The sequence below is a fragment of the Callionymus lyra genome, chromosome 15 (genome assembly GCF_982586985.1).
Source record: "Callionymus lyra chromosome 15, fCalLyr1.hap1.1, whole genome shotgun sequence".
NCBI lineage: Eukaryota > Metazoa > Chordata > Actinopteri > Syngnathiformes > Callionymidae > Callionymus > Callionymus lyra.
This window is the reverse complement of record NC_141832.1, coordinates 15,145,837-15,162,878: the sequence shown is the minus strand read 5'-3', so window position 1 is coordinate 15,162,878 and position 17,042 is coordinate 15,145,837. Positions and strand designations below refer to the sequence as shown.

At 39.0% G+C, this 17,042-nt stretch overlaps 1 protein-coding gene across 3 annotated transcripts; it reads left to right on the top strand.

Moving 5' to 3' along the window:
- The first annotated feature begins 582 nt into the window (after positions 1-582).
- Positions 583-16,902, top strand: samd1a (sterile alpha motif domain containing 1a). 3 transcript variants are annotated; one of them, XR_015713459.1, is made up of 8 exons: positions 583-1,585; positions 9,622-9,979; positions 10,128-10,276; positions 10,351-10,411; positions 13,889-13,970; positions 14,061-14,175; positions 15,712-16,424; positions 16,816-16,902. XR_015713459.1 is itself a non-coding variant. In XM_087810118.1 (8 exons), the coding sequence occupies exons 1-8, from the start codon at positions 1,169-1,171 to the stop codon at positions 15,856-15,858; spliced, it is 1,272 nt and encodes a 423-aa protein (XP_087666244.1). In that variant the 5' UTR covers positions 583-1,168; the 3' UTR covers positions 15,859-16,625. The 3 variants fall into 3 exon arrangements, 2 of the variants coding, with proteins under 2 accessions (XP_087666244.1, XP_087666242.1); XM_087810118.1 differs by lacking the exon at positions 16,816-16,902 and having other exon boundaries at positions 583-1,460; positions 1,509-1,585; positions 10,137-10,276; positions 15,712-16,625; XM_087810116.1 differs by lacking the exon at positions 16,816-16,902 and having other exon boundaries at positions 15,712-16,625.
- Positions 16,903-17,042: the final 140 nt, after the last annotated feature.

Sequence of the window (17,042 nt, the reverse complement as noted above, 5' to 3'; positions counted from 1 at the left end):
ATGAATATATTCATTTTTATGTGTTTGTCTTCTTTAGGAATTTGAGTTTCGGGATATAACTGAAATATGGATTAATATAATATCATAATCAGACACTTATATTGACAACATAGGATGTTTTTTTCTTGTGGTGTCAGTACAGAATAAAATAATAAACACAAAATAACCAATAGAAAAACAGAACTAAGCACAAAGTCGGCAATTCTGCGACTACTATTGAGATTACAATGTTGATTAGAAACTGCTTTGTTGGTAAAGTAAATAACAATATTTGTGTATATATATATGTATATATATATATATATATAGTTTATATTTTATAAAAACAAAGTTCCTATTATATATGTATATATATATATATATATATATACACACTAGGAATTTTACTATTTTTATATATATGAGTTTATAAAAACAAACTAAAATTCCTAGTGTGTGTGTATATATATATACAGGAATTCTAGCTTTCCTAGTATACTGTATATAATAGGAATTTTAGCATTTTATATATATATACTAGGAATTCTAGCCTTTTATATATGTATATATACTAGGAATTGTAGTTTGTGTAAACACGTGATGGAAAAAAAACAGAAAATAAATAACAATAAAAATACAATCTTAACATTTCATTTAGGATTAGCATATCCCGGGTTACGTCACACGACTATGTCGACTTATTTTGACGTAGTCAAACATGTGGACGCTTGTTTGTGTACTTTTTTTTTTTTTTTTTTGAACGCTCTTTATTGTGGTTGAATCCGAAAAAAAATCGTCACAAAGGCGAACACGGCACGTTAATGAAGATTTAAAAAATATATATAAATAAAAAATAAAAAAAAAGAGTTAAAGTTTTCAATGCGGAACTTTTAACCGTGTGTTCGTTCTTAACCCGTGTGTTGCCTCGACTGTAGCTCGTGGGGCCACATGGCGCGCAGGCAGGACTTCCACAGTCCACCTTAAAAAAAAAAAAACCCCAGCAGCCTCTCCTGCTAGAGAAGAAACTTTTAGCCTTCGCTTCAACTCGGCCGGTCCACCTTAAGCGCACAAGCAGGCGCGTTTGCGAGCAGAAGCAGCGAAAAGGTTTTTCCGCTTCTCGGCGGAGCAGCTCCGGACCGGACCGTAGAGAGAAAAAACAAAAAAAAAAGGATTAATAATAAAAAAAAAAATGTGCGAACCAAAGTTCCGCGAGTGGATCCTGGACACCATCGACTCGCTGCGGTCCCGGAAAGCTCGGCCGGACTTGGAGAGAATCTGCCGAATGGTCCGGAGACGACACGGGTTCGAGTACGACAAGACGTGCGCGGAGCTGGAGAAACTGATCCAGGAGCAGACGGTGCTCAAAGTTAACTACAAGGGGTCGATCTCGTACCGGAACGCGGCCAAGGTTCAGCGCAGGAGCCGGAAAAAGGACGATGCGACGGCGGCGGCGTCAGCGGCGGCGGCGGCGAGGAGGAGCGGCGGCGGCGGCGGAGCAGGAGCAGCAGGAGCAGCAGGAGGAGCAGGAGCGATGGAAGACGCCAGTCATTCTGACCTGAGCAACGGCGACAGCGCGCTCGGGCAGAATGACGACGAGGACCTGGAGGTAACGTGAGGGGTTTACTTTCAGGAGGGCGAACAGGTGTTGGACCCTTTTTTTTGTTAACGTTCCGTGGGGAGTGGTGTTTTTTTGTTTTTTTGGGTGCACTTGCAAAAAAAAAAAAAAAAAAAAAAAAAAAAAAACTGCCGCAGACGGGGAGCGGCGGTTGAGCGCCACAGAACAAGGTGCGCGTCTACTCCAAGTAAACGGGGTTTTTTTTTTTTGGTTTTTTTTTCGGGCGCTTTTATTGTGTCGCTTTTCTTTTTTGGTGATAAGGTGTGTTGGTGACTGACTGACTGACGGGTAAAGTTGCAGCAGCAGCGACCACCTCCATTATCAGCTGCAGAAAAAGCGCTTTTCTGAACCTAAACTCGGCTTTGAGCGGAGGGAGGGAGGGGGGGAGGGAGGGGGTGTCAAGCTTGCAGAGGAAGCGGGGAGGCACCGGAAACACGTACATCTGCCTTTCGAAGTAAAATTGTAGAGGAGCCATCTGAATGTTGAGTGGTTAAATGTATGATATTGAAACTTTAACTAGTCGAACTCTATATTTTCTATATTAAAAAGGTTGTATTTAATTTTGTTGAACAATTTAATTTACTTATTTCTGTTGGGGAGGGATTTGTTGGGTTAGTTTTCAAATGAATGAATAAAACATATGAATATTTTCAAAATGAATATAAATGCACTTTTATTCACATGTAGTGATTTCAATTAGTCCAAAATATATTCTTTAAAATCTTTTTTTTTTTTAATTCGTAACATATATATACATACACACACCGTTTTATATTCTAATACCAATAATTCATTTTTTTAATTCTATATTATTATTTTTGTTGCTTTAATATTCTATAATAATCTGGTGGCTCTATTATACCAACATTTCTATATAGATGTTAACATGCTACAAATGGCAAAATATTTAATTTATATAATATATTGTATTACTTATTAAGATCAGAATATCAAAATATGTGTAAAAAATATATATATTTTTTATTATTATAAAAAAAATCAATATAGAAAGTATTGTTTTTAAATACACCTGAACAAAGTTGTTCAATTAATCAATTAAAACTAATTCAAGCTTTCAATATAGACATTATTTAATTTAATAACATTTTAAGATTTCAATACACAATTTATTCAATTCAAATTCAACCTTTTCAATATGCAAATAAAATAAAAAAAACACACACACACAAAAAAACAATGCTTGACAATTATTTCAATAACGTCCTAGTGTTAACATTTGAAATGTAAAATTAAACCATTCAAGTATGGCACTTTTAATAAATAACCCCCAGGCGTTTCTTACTCTAGCTTTATTTTGAGCGGCACACCGGAAGTGTGATACTAGCGTCACCATACATTGTCGAGAAGGGAGTGGGGGAAAGAAAAAAAAGTCTGAAACACCGCGGATGTACCGAGTCCGATGGAGGGACGTCGGCGAATTCTTTTTTTTGTGTGTGGGGGTGAAGAGAGAGTGTACTGTTTGTTTAACATGTGGGTCTCACCGGTTGAAAAACAGCCCATAAATACAACATGGAGTCAAACCATCTTCCACTAAACATCGACCTCTGTGTGGAGGTTTTTTTTTTTGTTGTCCCGTGAAACCGCGACAGCGTCGATTGTTTACGGTGCAAAAAGTAGTTCTTATAAATAAACCCAAAACACGGTGTTCCTCGGGCGTCTGCAGACGCATGAGGTCCAGCCCATTGTCGGACACACGCAGCCCGGTCACGTCTCCTGTTGTGGCCTCATCCCGCATGACATCACTTCTGCGAGGCGAATCCCGTAAAAAAAAAAAAAAAAAAAGCGATATTTTTTCTGAAAGTGATGCACGCGGAGGTTTTTTAAAAAATAAAACAGTTGTGGGCCGGAGTCCGGTCCTGGGCGGCGGATGCGCCGTCCGTCCGATTTGGGTTAAGCTGAGATCAAATTGACTTTGTTCTCTTGAAAAAAAAAGGCGTGTGTTCGACACCGCGCAAAAAAAAAACACGCAGATCGCATCTTGTTTTTTTTGTGCGTGTGTTTTCAGATCGACACAAATATCGCGGAGAAAGAGGGGGGTAGGTGAGGGAGTGGGGGGGTGGACTGTTGCTAAAGCCCGTGACGTGTCCGGTTCTGTTCCGTCGCTCTATTACACGTTGACGGACAAAAGTGGACGGAGGTGACCCCGCGTCACACGCACGTCCCACGGTGTTGTCGCTCAAGTGTGTGTTTTTTGGCGCAGATCAGACACAATGGCGAGATTCTCGCCGCAACTGCATGCGCACTTTGGAGGAAAAAAATTTGAGCGAAACAAAAAAAAAAATGAAGGGGGTTCGGGGCGGGGGTGGGGGGGGTTCCATCTGCGCTTTATATCCACCCCTCGTGGGTGATAGTCAGAGGGATCTCGCGTGGATCTGGTCTCGGGCGGTGAAAGTTGCGGCGCAGCGAGCGCGCTCTCGGACACACGCAGTAGAAACATCTCCCCCTCCCTTCAGAGCCACGACCCTCCCCCCCTTTCTCCCCCCTTTATCCAGGAGAATTTCTGTTGGAACTAGTTCATTCGCACACGGTGGGCTCCACGCATCCCCCCCCCCCCCCGAGATTGCGACACACGCGGGGTTGAACCCGTGACCCCCATGTATATGTTGTTTTTTATTATGATGATGTCTTTGTTGCACGCGCTCACAGGAGATGATGTTTAAAGCGCCACTGTGTAGAATCCACGAGGCTTTTTTCAGAAAAGAACTTGCGGGTGGATGGATTTGTTGCCCCTCCCCCCCCACCCCACAGTACTTTCCACTGCATACCAAGTCAAGTACAGTGTCCCTGCGCAGCCCAAAAGCCTCTGTTGCGTAACTTTGAGCCCAAATACACGCGTTTGTTTTTTTTAAAATCCTGAGTTGTGTATCATGACATGATGCTTTTCCCTGGACTAATCCACCGGGATGTCTGGGAAGAACAATTCTATGCTACAGAGAATTGTGGGTTATTGTCACCGATCCGACTTTTACCGATACCACCGAGTATCGACCGATACTAATCCGATACTATAGTGTTAAAGTGTTAACTTCCTGCACTACTGTGAGGTGCTTTGAATACAAAAGCAATTAATACTATACTTGGAATTACAAAGTTGGGATTTATATTTTTAAATGAAGTGTTTTAAGAATATTAAAATATAAACTTAAATAGTTTAACTTTGTTAACCGTGTAATCCCATGAGGTCCCCGGCGATGACTGGGGACGAGAGGATACTGTCGACTCCAGCTGCTGGGTTTGAAATTCAATTCAAAAGTAACAAATAGATACAGCTTTTTTCTTTTTTGTGTGGTGCAATTACATATTCGGCAGATAGGAAAATGAGTCCACTGGGGATGAGAGGATACAGTCGACTCCAGCAGCTTTTATAGCTGATGTTTGGACATATTTTGGTTTGAAAACAAATGAAAGCAGTTGTAACTTCGTCAAGAGTCATGTGGTCTTTAGATTCTGAAACACCAGAGTCAAGTACTCGACAATACTACAAATATATCCTTGTTCCTATTGTATTGTAATATAATGTATCGTGACACCAGATTCTTGCCAAAACAAACCTCTATATATTATACAGTCTATGTGTAAATTGTAATATGTAATATAAAGCAAATAATACTACACATGGAATTACAAAGTTGGGATTTATTTTTAAATGAAGTTTTTTTTAAGAATTTTAAAATATGAAGTTAAATAGTTACTTTGTTAAGCGTGTAAGTGGGAAGATCTTTATTCATGCAGGCTTTTCCTTGCTCTTTTGAGACTCTTGTGTTTGTCTCTGTGTTGTCTTGACCTTTTAAGTATTTATTTTATTGTTTTTTTTTATTTATTGTTTAAGCGCTTTGTGGTCCTGGACTTGAAAAGCACTCTATAAATATTAATCACTTACTTACAAAAACAAAATAAAATGAGCACTTTTTGAGATTAAAGATGAACCTTTATTGGTCAAAACTGTTTCATTCAAACAGACTTTGATATAAAAGATAAAAGTTTGTTTTCTAGCGAGATGGTATTGGAAACTAAAGTACAGTGTTTTGGTGTCTCAGGCTCTTTGTCTTGTCGGCCCGTAATGGTCATGAAGATGCTTTATTGACACTCATGGCACAAACTATGGTACATTATTCGACATTTAGTGAAATGATGCAAATGTTCTTCATGTTATTGTGTATTTTTTTCATTCCGTCTTGGTCTCGTCTGAGGTGGTCTTGTCTGGGGTGGTCTCGTCATGATCTTTGTCTTGTCTGAGGTGGTCTTGGCTTGGTCTTGGTTTAGCCTGAGGTGGTCCTGGTCCCATTTAAGTTAGTCTTGACTTTGTCTCGTCTAGGGTGGTCTTGACTTGTTCTTGGTCTTGTCTGAGTGGGTTTTGACTTGGTCTCGTCTGATGTGGTCTTGACTGATCTTGGTCTCGTCTGAGTGGGTCTTGACTTGGTCTCGTCTGAAGCGGTCTTGACTTGGTCTTGGTCTCGTCTGAGTGGGTCTTGACTTGGTCTCGTCTGAAGCGGTCTTGACTTGGTCTTGGTCTCATCTATGGTGGTCTTGACTAGGTCTTGGTCTCGTCTGAGGTGGTCTTGAATTGGTCTTGGTCTCGTCTAGGGTGGTCTTGACTAGGTCTCAGTCTCATCTGAGGCGGTCTTGACTTGGTATTGGTCAGGTCTGAGGTTGTCTTGACTTAGGCCTGGTCTCGTCTGAGGTGGTCTTGTCTGGGGTGGTCTCAACATAATCTTTGTCTTGTCTGAGGTGGTCTTGGTCTCGTCTGAGGTGGTCTTGCTCTCATTTGAGTTAGTCTTGACTTTGTCTCGTCTAGGGTGGTCTTGACTTGGTCTTGTTCTCGTTGAGTGGGTCTTGACTTGGTCTTGGTCTCGTCTGAGGTGGTCTTGACGTGGTCTCGTCTAGGGTGGTCTTGACTAGGTCTTGGTCTTGTCTGAGGTGGTCTTGACTTGGTCTCGTCTAGGTTGGTCTTGACTAGGTCTTGTCTGAGGTGGTCTTGACTTAGTCTTGGTCTCATCTTAAGTGGTCTTGTCTGGGGTGGTCTCGACATGATCTTTGTCTTGTCTGAGGTGGTCTCGTCTTGGTCTCGTCTGAGGTGGTCTCGACGTGGTCTCTGTCTCATCCGAGGTGGTCTTGACTTGGTCTTTGTCTTGTCTGAGGTGGTCTCTTCTTGGTCTTTGTCTCTTCTAAGGTGGTCTGAACTTGGTTTCTGGTCCCATCTGAGGTGGTCCTGACTTGGTCTTGGTCACGTCTGAGATGGTCTTGACTTGGTCTCTTCTGAGGGTGGTCTTGAATTGGTCTTGGTCTTGTCTGAGGTGGTCTTGAATTGGTCTTGGTCTTGTCTGAGGTGGTCTTGAATTGGTCTTGGTCTTGTCTGAGGTGGTCTTGTCTGCGGGTCTCGACTAGAAGTCCATTATGTTTTTATAGACTTTCCTGAGAAGAACCATTAGATCTTCAACTGAAACAAGTCAACAAGTCGCCTGATCATGTCTCTAGTGTCGCTCCTCTAGTGTAGGGTTTTGTCTCGACAGCCTATTTCAACTGCATATCTCCTCGGCTACAAAAAAGAATTTAAGGAATCTACGACACAACGTGTAATTTTCATCATAAACACTTGATTCTGTACTAGCAGAATTCAAAATGGAAGCTGTATTTATTCATAAAACCAAACACGACTTCACAGCTGCAGGTGAACACAAATTAAAAAACGTAGATTGACTTAATGAGCAGACGAAAGTCAATAATTAATTGTTTTTATTTTGAACTGCCTTTTAAAAAAAGGTCACACGTTCCTAACAAACTACAACATAAGTCGCTTTCAAACCCTGTGTTTCTCACGAAGACTTTACTTGTTGGTGTCAGAAAATGTTCGCAAAGTGAGTGAAATTCTTTACAGTAGAAGCAAAAGGTTTGAAACGACAACAAGCGTCAAAATGAATCACAGCTGCAGTAAAAGACGAGATAAAGTTCTGGCGTCGACTCGGATCAATGAAAAGATAATTCACGTGATTGCAGACCTTCACTCAGATCCACTCAATCGTGTATAAAAATACATGAATCACAGAAGTTTAATGTTTCCGCCGCCATCTTTGTTTGGCTTTTGTTGGAATTGACCCACTTTCCTTGATGAGGTCAAAGTTCAGGATTCAAGAGTCTTTATTGACATTATCACAAAATATTATTGAGATTACGACATTACACACATATGTATCGAGTCTCATAACAGACCAATGAATGAATGAAAAAAAAAAAAAGAGCATTAAATTCAAGTGTGGCCTGGGGGCAATCGAAGGCCCTCTAACAGATTCCACGTGGTCCGCGGCCTCTGTTTTCAACTAACAACGTTAAATAGGCAAAAAATATTGAAAATGTTTTTCGTGTCTGTCTGTGAAGAAGTTGTAAATGTTGTGTACTGGTTGAAGATTTAAGTCGGGGGTGTCAAATTAAAACACAAAATCTTTACACTGACTTGTTCGCAGGACGAACAAAATGTTTATTTAATAGCACAAAGTATTTTTGCGATATTATCAAATGACGATGGTCGTTAAAGTCCTTTCGGGAACAATTGTTTAAAATCTTTGTCTGTTTTTTTTCCCTAAAGGGGTTTAGTTTCCGAGGTCCGACTTCCACTTATTCCGCAGACGTAAACATTTTTAGCCACAAACCGAAGCGTTGCTTATTAGTCATCCGTGGTTCCCTTGTTTGTGTCGCGTGAGTCACTCGTGGATTTTAGCAACAACCTTTCATCATTAGAGTTGCGAGATATTATTGCAATATTCAATTTCACGATACCATTCAATAGTTTATTGTTACGTTTTTTTGGCAGCAGTCATTATTAACGCCTCAGCTAAAGGAACAATGAAATCCCATGAGATCCCCAACGATGACTGGGTATGAGAGGATACTGTCGACTCCAGCTTCTCTGTTTGAAATTCAATTCAAAAGTTACATACAAATAGATGCAGCCTTTTTTTTTAGTTTTTGTGGCGCAATTACATCTTCGGCAGATAAACGATAGACTCCCGCGAGATTCCACTGAGGACGAGAGGATACTGTCGACTCCAGCTGCTGTGTATTAAATTAAATTCAAAAGAAACATACAAATGGATACAGCCTTTTGGTGCAATTACATCTTCCGCAGATAAACGATTGACTCCGGCGAGATTCCACTGAGTACGAGAGGATACAGTCGACTCCAGCAGCCTTTAAAGCTGATGTTTGGACATAATTTGGTTTCAAATCAAATCAAAGCAGTTACGACTTCGTCAAAAGTCATGTGTCTGCAACACCAGAGTCAAGTACTCGACAATACTACAAATATATACTTGTTCCTATTGTATTGTAATATATTGTATTGTCATGCCAGATTCTTGCCAAAACAAACCTCTATATATCATACAGTCTATGTGTAAACATTTTTTGAAATTCTGCAACACCAGAGTCAAGTACTCGACAATACTACAAATATATTCTTGTTCTTATAGTATTGGGATATATTGTATCTTGATGCCAGATTCTTGCCAAAACAAACTATTTATTATACAGTTTATGTGTAAAAAAAAATTTAAATTCTGCAACACCAGCGTCAGAGACTCGACAATACTACAAATATATCCTTGTTCCTGTAGTATTGTAATAAATTGTATTGTGACGCCAGATTCTTGCCAAAACAAACCTCTATATATTATACAGTCTATGTGTAAACATTTTTTGAAATTCTGCAACATCAGAGTCAAGTACTTAACACCACTACAAAAATATCCTTGTTCCTATAGTATTGTAATATATTGCATCGTGACACCAGATTCTTGCCAAAACAAACTATATATTATACAGTCTATGTTGAAACATTCTTTGAAATTCTGCAACACCAGAGTCAAGTACTCGACAACACTACAAATATATCCTTGTTCCTACAGTATCGCAACATATCGTCTTGTTGACCCTGTATCGTAAGACGTGTCGCCAGAGTCTTGCTAATGCACGTGTTTTACGAGGACCGTCTGACGGTGTATCTTGTGTCACAGGCGGACAACTCTGTGGCGATGGACACGGACAGTAACGCGGACGAGGAGGGCGGTGACGAGAGTCGGGACGGACCCTCGCCCGTGAGCACGACGCCCGACCCGGCGCCGCAAAGTGTCGCCGCCGCTGCCGCCGCGAGAGCCGCCTCCGCCCCTAGCTCCCCCTCGGTCGCCCCTCTCGACCCCGAACCCGCCTGCGTCCCCGGCCTGGCACCGGACTGCGTCTCTCTCCAGAGGGCTGGTGCGCGGCCCAGCTCCTTGCCCCCCTCCAGCCCCCGGGCCCTCACACACAATGACTGGGCTTATGGTTCCGCCGCCTGCCCAGTGGAGCGACAGCACCCAGGAATGCAGCGAGACAAAGGTACCCGAGAGCGGCGGTTTTTAATATGGTCCGCTCTTTTTTTTTGTTGTTTATAGGCCGAGTTCACTCGAGGAGTAACTGTGTGCGGGTTGAGGGTTCAACACCAGCAGGGGTAGTGACGTGTCGACATGTGTGTGTGTGTGTGTAGCAGTAGTAGCAGCCATGAAAGCACCTCTCAGCTCCGTGACCATCGGCTCCGGCGCCGTGAAAGATGGCGAGAAGAAAGACGACGGGTGCAAAACGGAGGACGGAGGCCCCTTCTCTGACCAGCTTGTACCCGACTACGCCGCGAGACTGGTAAGTGGAACCTTCTGTTCCAAGAGACGCACAACAAACTACACACTCTCGCTCTGACGTGACGCTCCCCGCAGGAGAGGACCCCGGACGTGTCCGAAGGACGACCCCCGGCCCCACCGCCCGCCACTGACACATGTGAGTCATTGTATTGAGAAACAAAAATTCTGCTTTTGTGCTTAAAAAATTGAATGTTAATTGTAAAGTTTAATTTTAATTGAATTAAAATGATTGAAATCAATAATAAAAAAAATAAAAATTATACCTATTAGACCAGCATTTCTACATTGAATTTAAAAGGCTATGCATTTAAAAATATAGCATTTATATATATTTTTTCTTATTATTTTTGGAATTTGAAAATCAAACTCGATGTGTAATAAAAAATGTTATTAATTAATTGAATTTATTGATCATAAAACTTCCAATAAACAAATTATTATATTCACTTTACTTAAAAGAGCTCCTTAGAGAACATGTGCAATTTCTTTTCAGTGTTTTTTTTTACTTTTTTTTATTTTTATTAACTCCACTTCAGTAGCTAAATAGTTTATTATATTGTATTATATTATATATTTATAATTTTTGTTCCCCGCGCTTTATTTATTATATTTTATTGTTATATTATATTGGAATGAGAGTAGCAAACTCTGTGTAAAAAAACAACAACTTTAAACGACACATTTCAACCAATATACATATTATTTAATTCAATTATTCAATAAAAAATAATTAAACCTTTCAAAACTGGCATTATTTAATTCAATTATTCAAAAAATAGTTTAATACCATTTTCTATAAAACAAAATTTCTATAAAAAATGTGAAAGTCAAACATTAAATACTTTGATGGCACTTTTATACTTCCATAGTCCATATTTCTTATTATTTTATTTTTATTTTATTATTATTATTATTATTTTTTATCATTATTATTATTATTATTTATTAACTTTTATTTCTACTGCTTATTTATGCTTTCATTGTATATACAATGATTTATATTAAGGGAATCCTTAATATAAATCATTTTATATACAGAATTTGTTAGTTTACGTGTTGGAATTAAACCCTCGGGCCCCTAGATGGCAGCAGTTATTAAGTAAACATTAAATACTTTGATGGCACTAATATACTTCCATAGTCACAAACAAATATTTAGGTCTATCAAAATGAACGCAGATTGGAATCAATCGTAATGATTAACCCGATTAAAAACTGTATCACAGAATGATAAATACATTTGTTTCTTTAGTAGCATCTATGTGCATTATTTTGTCTTAAAAAAGTGTTTTTGTTTAGATGTTGTTTTAAAACTTATCTAATGCGTGAATGAAAAGGGATTTAAACGGATGATGTTTAATCTGGATTAATCCGCACTGAATTCGTGTTGAATCTGAATAAATCATTGAATTATTTATCGTGCGTGGAAAGAGCTGCTCGGGGGAGGTATTGTTCTCAGAGCTTCTTCCGTATCTAAAATGACTGTGAGCGTCGCCATCCCTCAGCCGAGCGCGGTTAGCGGCAGGAAACGGTTCACCACGTCGCTTTGTTGATGTTTGGATCGCTGACATGCTGGTGACAGATTACTTACCAGAGTACATGGCCACCAGACCACCCCCCCCACGAACCCCCCCGAGCTAGTGACTCATCTGACACAGCAGAAAAACTCCGCCTGTCACTCGTTCACCTGGATGTGATTGAGTTGAAAGCCGGTGTGTTGAGATTTGTTTCCATCCGTCTTGATTGCCGTCGCACGCTCTGATTATTATTCACTCGTGTTTGTTTCCTGCTGCGGCTTCAAGAACTCCCGGAATACACGAGCGGGGAAGAGAATGGAAATCATGGAGTCAATTATTAAACACAGTCAAAAGAGAAAATGGACAATTTACAAAAATACCTTTTTTTTATTGCATGCAATGAAGCGAACACTACATCAACATCGTCCTCCTTGTTGATATCATCTCTCGAGTAAATATTGTGTTTTGTGTTTAATTAAATCATCAACACACAGTGGGATTCCTGAATAAAAAAAAACTCAAAAAACTAATTTAGTTGCCATGTACCTGAATATATGGCTCGTGGGGGTTTAAGAAAATGGGAATACGTTTATTTATCGCAAAATATTATTTTATATTTGCTGTATCAGTATTCAACAACACCGTATTCATTTTTAATAAATTTCTTTATTTATACATATTTCTTGGGCTTTTAAATCATATTATTTATATCATAGCTGGATAATAAAATGAGTTTATAGTGTTTATACATCCAGTGTAAAATATTGTAGTTATTTATTAGCAAACAAATGCTAATATTGAGCTATTAAATATCCATCCATTATTTTTCTACTGCTAATTCATTTTACTTTTATTTACTGGTATTATTTTTTTTAAAATTATTTATTTATTATTAATATTATTTTATTATTATTATTATTTTTATTATTATTATTTATTTACTTTTATTTCTACTGCTTATTTATCCTCTTATTGTATATAAAATGATTTATATTAAGGGAATCCTTAATATAAGTCATTTTATATACAGAATTTGTTAGTTTACGTGTTGAAATTAAACCCTCGGGCCCCTAGATGGCAGCAGTTATTAAGTGGTGACTAAGGATGAGAGGATACACTCCACTGCAGTCGCTTTTAAAGCTGATGTTTGGACATATTTCGTTTTCTATAACACATGAATATACTCACCCCTAGTAGCTACAGTTTTTAGTACCTGTTTTTATCTTTTAAAATATAATTAGTTTCATCAATGGGACAGCAGATGGCGGTGTGCAGGATCCAGATGGCGGTTCCGAACACCACCTAAAGATGATGCCACCCGTTCAATATTTCCCTGAAAAATGTGTTCACAACTTTCCGAAGCAATTATGTGAGGGGATAAAAAAGACAGGTAACCTCCTCGGGGGAGGTAATGAGCACGGCGCAGCTGGCCGGAGCTCAAGCAGCGAAAGAAAGCTGTGATGATTAAACGTCTGGTTTCAGACTGTTGTTCTCGCGTCAATATTTGGTTTTTAAAACACTTTTGTTGTTACATTTGACATTTCATCTGTGATTCACCACTAAATGTGTGATTCAGACGCTTCTGAAACAAATGAGAGTTTTCAAGGTAGTTGCATTAACGTGTGGAACACATTTACACTTTTATTTTTTACTTTACTAAGATAATATATTATGTTAAGAATCAGAAACTCAAGAACCTGAAAAAAAACATTAAACGCATTCCACATGTTAAAGTTTTCAATGAATGATTTAATTTTAATTTTTTGTTAGTCACCAATATGATGTTACGCTAACTATGCTATCAATGCTAGCTTTGCTAGCCTGAAATGAAGCTACATCCGCTAAAAAATGGCTGTTTTTTTCAATGTACTTTAAAGTTTAAAGTTATAGTTAATACAGTTGTACCACTTTAAAAAAAAAGATATTCTGTAGAAATGTCGTGTTGTTACATGTATTTCCTGAACATAACCTCCATTTTGTACGTTTTATTCTTGTGTTTTTGTCGCACAAACTTTGGCTTAAAAACCAAGTGTTCAAGAATCATAGATCAATGTCAGGTTGATTTTTTTTTTAACAACAAATCGATTTGTTTTCAGCCACGCTCAAGAAGACGACGGAAATCTCGTTGTTCACGGCGACCGGGGAAAACCTCATGAACGGCGACAAAAACAAAGACGTGTAAGTAACTCAAAGACTATATCGCCAGCTGCAGGAAAAAAAAACGTCTTATATGGGTCACCATATTTTTTAACTGCGTCTTCCCTTCAGCTGTGTGAAGCAGGAGAAGATGAGTCAGAACTTGTTGCAGTGGACAGTGGCAGATGTGGCCACTTACTTCTCTGCTGCCGGCTTCCCTGAGCAGGCGCTGGCCTTCAGGACACAGGTGGGTGCGATGCGGAGAGCCGCCGGAAGGGGCAGTAGAGAGTCGTGTTAGCTACGGCCAAATACAAACGTAGATTATTTAGTGATTATTAGTTTATTATTGTTGAGTTTCTCCCAGTTTAATTTAAATAAAACGCTATTATTAACGATTTATGTTTTATTAATCATGTTTATGGAACGTGCATCACAATGTAATTAAAATCATGATACAGTATTTGTTTTATTTTAGAAGAACTTCAACTTGTAATTTTTTAAGTGTATTGGTTTTAGGGTTTATCGCTTATTATTTAATTTTGAAATTAAATCATAGGAAGCTAAGGCACATTGTTGCTGCTAAAAGAGAAGATAAACTGTTTGTTTTTTATAGAAATAACCGATAAAATTATTCTTATGTAAAACTAATAACTATAAATTTAAATCCTGCAAGAAGGTGAAAACTTATTTATTTTAATATACATTTCATTTAATAAAATAATGTTAAGAAGTTTTAAATATCTTAGTTAAAGAACAGTGAGTAAATCAAAGGTATTGATGATCAACTAGGCCACATGGTTTCGTTGTCAACACTTTGAATGACTATATCAGAACTGGGGGGCCACGTGCAAACAAACGACTGTATTTATATTGCCCTTGTGAGGTTAAAGGTCATGTAGAAACAAACTATTTTATTTTGTATTTATTTATATTATTCATTAGTGGTCGCTAAATATGACTATAGGGTTTTTTTTATGAGGACTTTTGTCAGAAAGTCTCCTTAATTACTTTTTTTATTACGTTTTTATGGTCCCTTAAATCGTTTTTGGTGAATATAAAATAATATTGGGGGGCAATGTGCTTTTATATCAGATTTAAAAAAAAAACAAGAGTTTTATAAAATACAATAAAATAATGTTTTTAGCATATTTAACTCAAGTTTATTATCATTTACTTTAGTGTTTAAAGTTTAAGCTTTTTGTTCCTTAATATTTGGCCCCTCACCATTGCCACCATATAAATTGTGGCCCCTGAGGAAATCAATTACTGGACCATATGTTATTTATATTATTATCGTGAAACACTAAAATTACAAGGCGTGTCACTTCTAGACCAAATTGAATTTTGAAATGGTTTTTAATGTATATGGTGAAATTTAAAGGGGAAACTAAAAAAAAAAGATTATAATATTGTATAATATCATATATTTAATCAAATTTCAGTTTAAGAAATGAGAAATTACCAATAACACTAGTAGTATTCACTGAGAAATTGTTAAAATAGTTTCAGAGTCAACATGAAAATTTGATCAGATCAAGGCTAAAAATTGAATTCTCTTTTGTTTACTTCCTTAAAATCCACACACTTAGTAACTCAACCTTGGACAAATAGAAAAGTACTACGATCTTTTTCAGTAAATACCTTAATAATCTTTCAAAATAATCAAACGTTGTAGAACAGAGGCGGAAAGTTGAAGAAGCCTTTAGCATGTTGGCACGTGTTCATGATCAGATTAGCGTTAGCACGTTGTCGTTCTGACGTCGGTCCATCTTTATCTTCGCAGGAAATCGACGGGAAGTCCCTCCTCCTGATGCAACGCTCCGACGTCCTCACCGGGCTCTCCATCCGACTCGGCCCGGCGCTCAAAATCTACGAGCGGCACGTGAAGGTCCTTCAGAGGACCCACTTCCTGGAGTGTGAGGACCTCTGAGGAGACCAAAAAAAAAAAAGGGTACCCCTCAAACTCCCCCCCCAATGGGGGTCTAGCACATCTCCCACCCTCACATATGGGCGGAGCATAGGAGACGGAGGTTCCTCTTTGAACTTTGAGAAGAACCAGTGACTGAAACTCATCCTACCTCTCATTCTAGTTTTTTTGCTCGACAAACAAGGGTCCACTCTTGCTGGTGTGCGACGGTCATGGAATGGCTGCTGCTACTGTTTTAACAGGGACTCAAAAAGATGGACCAATAAAAAGGGGGGACCCCAGATCCACGGAGGATCCTCTAAGTCGTACGATCCCTTTATAAACAGGAGGGGGGGTCTGTATTTTTGCACACAAAAGCCAAGCTGTTCTGTGTGTTATTTCCTCATCTGATGAGCGTCAAGAAAGTGCTGGAACAACCTTAAAATCAAGACCAAAAGTGGCTACAGATTTTTTTTTTTTTAATGTAGCAAGAAGGTGGCGAGGAAGAGCGCCACCTGCTGGCACGTTTTTTTTGTCGAGCGATGTACAGACAACGTGTGACCACTCGCGAACAATGGATTATTAACCCTGTAAGTGTTGAGTAGTGTTTGTTTTGAAGGTTAATCAGTTCATATATATGTGTATATATATGACTTCAAATGCAATATTTATGTTTTTCCAAGTGACTCACCCGCACTTCAACTGTAACATTCCATACGTCGTCATGACCATTTTTTCCATCTGTAACCGGAGGCTTCTTCTTCCACAATCAAATAAAGCCTCACCGTACACTTGTCGTGGTTCATTTCCACTGACGCACAACAGTGTTCCCCGGGGGTCAGGGCGGGGTCGTTCAAACAAACGTTCACTACGCAGTTGTAGCATTGTTTTTTATTGTAACATTAAAATAAGAGTAGTTTCCATGACTGACTTTGTTCATGTTTTTGTTTTTTTCTCTAAACTTTATTTTGGATGTTCTAGCTTCACGTTTAAATGGCGAGCAGCGTCCTGTTCATTATCCGAAGCCACACAAAGGTGGGGTGTGTTTGGAAAGAGGCTGGATGTCAGCTCCAGGCTGCACCGCTTCCTTTGACAAGATGAGCCTGCCGGGGGTTCCCCCAAAAACTCGCTCCCAAATGAGCTGCCAATTACTAAGAGAACAACCCCAACCGTTCGCTTCACCTCCACCGAGAGAGTAAGAAAGGATG